Source organism: Branchiostoma lanceolatum, chromosome 1 (genome assembly GCF_035083965.1).
Source record: "Branchiostoma lanceolatum isolate klBraLanc5 chromosome 1, klBraLanc5.hap2, whole genome shotgun sequence".
Lineage (NCBI taxonomy): Eukaryota > Metazoa > Chordata > Leptocardii > Amphioxiformes > Branchiostomatidae > Branchiostoma > Branchiostoma lanceolatum.
The window spans coordinates 4,944,135-4,950,134 of record NC_089722.1 but is presented as its reverse complement, the minus strand read 5'-3'; the positions used below and the strand labels follow the sequence as shown (position 1 = coordinate 4,950,134).

The following is a 6,000-nucleotide window of genomic DNA, read 5'->3' as shown; positions in this document are numbered from 1 at the left end:
TGAGGAAATTGGTGTATATTTCCCAAGGCCACATCATTGGGGCTTGCTAGGGGTTCGAACCCAGAACCCTTCGATTCTGAGTCAACAAACCTAACCACATGTTCAAAAAGAAAATGATACAACATTTTATTTGCTAGCTTTGAAAATTCAAACTTTGCTATTCTAATTGGACATCAAAATTCATTAAGTTGTTAGTAAGTCTTGTACGCATTGAGACTGAGACGATGGTCTTGTTCGAGCAATATTTATATTCCACCCAATGCTACAGTAACTGTAGTATTCGCACATTAACCTATGCAATTTCAACTGTTTCCTAAACATAATTACCCATACAGTGACTTTAATACAATAAAATGCTGTTTACATTGATTTCAATCGTCTCTCGGCAGTGTAACGTTGTTGATTTACAGACCTAATGTTTGCTCTATCTACATGTGTTTGTGTTGTAACGTACACTACAAGATTCGTCCTTCCCACATTTTGCTGTTATCATACAGACATACTTGTTTCTTCTTCAGTTTTCTCTCAAATTACACCTAACCTTATCATGATTATGTATTGAATACTGTTGGTCTGTAACATATGGCAAAGTTTCCTATGTAAACAACAGAGAAGTAACATAAACCCAGCGAGGTAAAGCGGGAGGAATCAAAAGAGAAGTGGGCTTACTATCCGATCAAATAAGGTCATGGCATATTTTCGTTCATTTGTTATGTATTACTTCAAGTGGCTTTACAGCCTTGCTTTGTAGTGAGCTTTAGTACAAAGAGACAAAAGGTCTAGAACCAAGGCCATTTGACATGTAGACTGTTCTATTCTTGGTATCGAATGACCTACGTGTTTTGGGCAAAGCCACAGGGGCGGAGCTTCCCCCTTGATAGGTCAAACTTACCGGTTGGTATGGTTTGCTCCCTTGCATTTGATTACAAATAAACGTATCTGATTACATGCAAATGTAACACACTTTTGTTTTTCCTCACAGAATATGTAGTCATCTCGACCTGACATTAACCCTCCCTTTTTGGCAACATCAATTTTTTCCTCTCCTGTCGAGGTTTTAACTGATTACATGTAAATGTATCTGATTACATATTTCCAGTTAATGTAACACAATTTTATCTGAAATAAAACTCAGTATTTGACCTTACATTCCCCCTAGTCTTTTGGAGGGTGGCGCCTTTTGCCTGTTGCCATCATGCAGGAAATGTTTCCTTCTTGTGCCCGTATCACATTACTCAAACCATTCCTCTTTCTGATACATACTTTTACAACAGCCACATACCTAAGCAAGTCATCAAAATGGCCAGAGAAGACATCTCATTTTGGAAGTAACAAAAGGAGTAGCATTTTAATTGTAAAATTTACATTGAACATTTAGTATACCAAAAATGACTGCATAATTATGACTGCACGTTTTTGTACATTTTTAACTTTAAAACAGTGAGGAATTTCAATCAATGGATCCCTTGGTAATTAATTACATGCTGTTCTACAAATATCATTTATTTCTTGGATACATGCATAACACAGCTTCTTGCCATTGTTTGAGAAACCCTTAAAGAAAAGAGATCTTTAGCTTTCATTGTTCTCAGTGCTTAAATCTGAGACAGAAGCACAACACTGATAAAATTGATGAACTTTTATCCTTCATGATGTTTTGGGACTTTTCACAACTAGCAAACAGCCTGGCATAATAACAACTTCTGTTAGCCAGTTTCTTGTACGTTTTTTTTTTCTTTCAAAGTTTGATATTTCCATTAACAGAGGTTGTGTGAGTAGTGTCAGTCAGTGCGTTAGTAACCAAACAAAACAAAACAAGCCACGTCAAACTCATTTATGGTCACCAGGGACCCCACGATGGTCCAAAGTAGACAGGTAGTCATTATAGACCTTTGAGGCTTCTAAACACTTTGGTCAAAGGAAAAAACCACCAAAAGGTGACTACATTGGTCCTAGATAGTTCTTTGCAAAGGTGGTCACTAGTACATGTAACTGTATCTATTTTTATTAGTTTACTGATCATGATATGAAGGCATCTAAGGGGGTTACAAACTATTTAACAGATATGTTATTGGGTTAGAATTGTGATGCCAGTTTGGCAATGAGAAATATTGTGCTCCAGGTGTCCTGTAATGCTCACGTTCCCCACTAGATGGCTCTGCTGCACACCTTGTGGTTGGGGAATCACCACAAGTTTCTACTTTGAGGGCAGGTAGACTGGCTGCAATATGCACAATGTCTGCTAGATGGCTCTACTGTACAGTGTGGTTGGGTATCACCACAAGTTCCTACAGAGAGGACAGGTGGACTGGTTGCTGGTGCTGAACCATTTGTACTGTGGAAAAAGGAGATAAGTTATCAATGGCCATTATTTGTAGAATATATGGTAATGATACCGTAACAGTATACTTTTTTTCTGGTGTAAAACACCAAATCTGAAGGCATTTGGTGGCAGCTGGTTGCTATACATTGGTTGCTAACCAAGGATATCTAACTCGTTTTTAAGAACTATCCAATGTGAATATGTTTCTTTTTTACATTCAGCTCCATTCAACCATTATAGCTCATAGAGAAATGATTTTTATCTCTGAATCTACTACCTTTAATTCAGAAGTAACGAGTCGGACCCATTTGTCTTGGAAACATGTGATAATCAAAATACATGTTGCAATCACCAAGCTAAATCATTATCAAGTGATGCATTTAACATGTAATACTATACAACACATTTAGCTGCAAACTTTCAAAGACCTCAAGCCTATCTTGAAAGGTTTTAACTTCAATCTTCAGGTCAGACTTTGAACTCACCAGACAGGCAGAGTGGAACTTCTTCTTGCATGTTTTACAGGAGAGTTTTGGCAGCTGACAGTTGGACCCGTGGATGACTGAGTAGCACACCATACAGTCCTCCACCCCCTCAAACCTCTTGTCTACGTTCTTCTTCCACAGGATGAGGCCGTCCATGATACTACCATTCTGTGAGGTACACAATCATGAAACAAGCATGTTCAATAAATAAACAAACAAATGCAGTTTTTCTAGCCTCCATCAGGCCTTCCTATGCGGTTATGGTTTAATTGTAGAATTTGGCAAAATTATGGTGAAGAATTGCTCCGGAGAGTCAGACTGTGGGAAGGATGTCATATACCCTTTGGAAGAACTGTGCAGGCAAATGTTACCCTACGGCGGCCAAATTCCCTATTTTGCTAAATTCCAAATTTTGTTCAACTAGCGTAGTTTTGTGGTGGAAACTCCTTTTTTTTACCACAAAGGTATATAAATATTTCAAAAGACATTCATATGGACTACAAAATTAAAATAATTATGGAGTCAACTATCTCTATATTTGTGTGCTATGTCAAACTGAACCATCATACTGTAAAAGAAAGCTATAATTATGCTCTATGAGCAGAGCCAGATCACAAAATACTGCTTATATAGCATGTCTCTACATGTGAAGAAGTCACGTATATCTAACTGTCCCGATGTGAGACTTTAGCTGGTGAGGGAAATATCCACTCATCTCTACACTATACATGTATTCTATGAGACTGTCATGCAGTAATCTAACTGCTACTGAATGCTATCACCTATAGTTTAAGGTCCCATGCCAGTCATTATGCTGAATCTAACTACATATTTTGTAGATCCCTGTGTGCGACTTGTTGCCCTACCTGGTGAGAGAAGTATCCAGTCATCTCTACACTATGGTCTCTCTGTCATGCAGCCAGTGTGAGGAGAGACAAGAGAACTGACAGGTTCAAAGCACCGCACTACACCACACAATTATGAGACAACGAAGGTACATGTACAGTAAGGGCTCAAGTACATGTACCACTCACAACGCCATAGACACCACACAGATATGTACAATAAAGGCTCAAAACACTGCACACCACACAAACATGCATGTACCACACATCACATCGAACCATAGACACAAAATACAAAAGACCAACCTGACATACACAAACCTAAGGGCTCAAAACAACGCACCATACATACCACTTTCACATTCATGCACAACAGTCATACCACAACACTTGTACTTTGGGCTTGAAGGAAATATGTGCAAGAATGACTTATGATATGTTCCAGTAACTTAAGTCATCAGAATACAAAATTCATAGATAATCTATAAAAGACAGTGTGAGTTCTATGACGCATCCTTGTGGAACCCATAACCATTCTTAATCATCAAAGACAGTCATTAACATCATGCAGGTGTAGCAGAAATGTTGACAAGTTTATACAATGTAACAATGGACATTGCATTTGCATGTTCAAGTGTGACAGACAGTGGGGGTCCAGTAATGCACCCTTAAGAAACCCCTAACCTTTCTTAAACAGCAAAGCTAGAGCTAGTATATGAAGGTGTCATAATTTCTCACCTAATGAGATAGAAAGATTGTCACCATAAGACAAACATCAAAACGTCATGTAATTGCAACAAAAAGTACGGGTCCTAAAATGTATCCTTGGGGAACCCCCAACCTTTCTAACATGGCAAAGAAAGTCTTTAGTCAGAAGTGGAAATCCTTTGTGGACATACATTCTCTTGTGTACTGCCGCTGCGACTGCTCAGCTATGGGACTTAGTAAGTGGAAGACAGTCTCAAACATCAGCTGTCACAAATTTCTCGCCTGGTGAGACAGAAATTTTGACACCTTTGTACAACGTAACAATGAGTGCACTATGACTCCAGTGGGACAAGCAGGGGGGTGGGGGTGGTCCTATAATGCTTGTGGAACTCCCAACTTTCTGACACACCAAAGACAGTCTAAAACATTATGCAGGTGTCAAAAATGTCTGTTATATGAATTGTAGACAGTATGCCTTGGGGTCCTATAATGCATCATTGAGGAACCGATCGCGAGGACCTTCAGCAAACATCAAAGGTAATCTTAAGCATCCTAGACAGTCTCAAACATCAAACACAGTGTCTTAAACAGGTCGTGCAGGTGTCACAAAATTCTCACCTGGTGAGACAGGAAGGTGGTCATCTGCAGCATCCAGTTCCTCCACTGCGCGCTGGCCACCCCGACACGTTTCCCGCTCTCCACGTTAACCGTCCCCAGCGGATGATTGACAGGCAGCTGCACCACCAGCTCCATGGACACCTCGTCCACCGTGTAGGTCGCCACGACTTCGCGAGCCGCAGGACGACCTTTAACCTGGGGAATCAGCATGTCATTCTTAGCTCTTCGATCGTAGAATCTAATTGTACAGATGGCATGTGTTAAAGACACCGAATATGAGGAGAAAAAAAAATCCTTCAAAAGGTACCAAATTTTGCAACAGCCTAAAAGGTGTCTCTAGCCATCCTCTCAAAATAATGAGACGTCTTGTTTTCTATAACCCTTGCAACGCAGGGAACAAGTGATGATAAACTGGATATTGAGTGAGAGATCTCAAACACATGTGGATGTGAGGCACATACATGTGATCAAGCCTGTGTGGCCTTACCTGTATCTTCCCATTCTAAAATGGGGGGTGGGGGAGATAATTGTGCATTAAAACCATTAAACATCTACTGTGGAAAGCATTCTATGCAGTGTTACATAAAATTCGATTTTGCCAAAATGGCTATGAAACCACTAGTCTTACTGTCATGTTATCGAAGCTGTGCTGGGTGCTCTGGACAGCCTGGATCTCTGCCGCACACAGAACTGGACTCACAAACTTACTGGTCAGCCTGGAGAAAAGAAAATCTTTCAGTCTCGATTGTCATTTTGGGTGATGACCTAAAGCTGATGGCTGCATTAAGCACATAGCTTCAGGTGTTAGCCTACATGTAAAGCATCAAACCTCTGCAAATAGAAGGTCCACACACAGTACCGAGAAGTAAGGGGTGACCTGGTGTGCTTGGCTAAATATGTGAGCTGCAAAGAAGCTGCAATACACGATCAACCACCAAAAAAGCAATGCACTTCAAGATTGACTGATGAAGAAGTCTGCTTTTCAACAATTACCAGGATTTGAACTCTTAACATCAAGGAC

The 6,000-nt window shown here is 40.0% G+C and overlaps 1 protein-coding gene across 3 annotated transcripts in view; it reads right to left on the bottom strand.

The window, feature by feature from the left end:
* Positions 1–228: 228 nt before the first annotated feature.
* The window catches only part of LOC136430529 (E3 ubiquitin-protein ligase listerin-like), a 28,890-nt gene continuing 23,118 nt past the window's right edge, over positions 229–6,000 (bottom strand). For 2 of the 3 annotated variants that reach the window (XM_066421230.1, XM_066421239.1), the window contains exons 31-35: positions 5,608–5,695; positions 4,980–5,174; positions 3,675–3,716; positions 2,809–2,976; positions 229–2,335 (exon numbers count right to left, since the gene is read on the bottom strand). In XM_066421230.1, coding sequence (XP_066277327.1) covers positions 2,276–2,335; positions 2,809–2,976; positions 3,675–3,716; positions 4,980–5,174; positions 5,608–5,695 — 553 coding nt within the window. In that variant the 3' untranslated portion in view covers positions 229–2,275. The remainder of the gene's footprint in view (positions 2,336–2,808; positions 2,977–3,674; positions 3,717–4,979; positions 5,175–5,607; positions 5,696–6,000) is intronic. The other variant, XM_066421248.1, reaches the window with a different exon arrangement.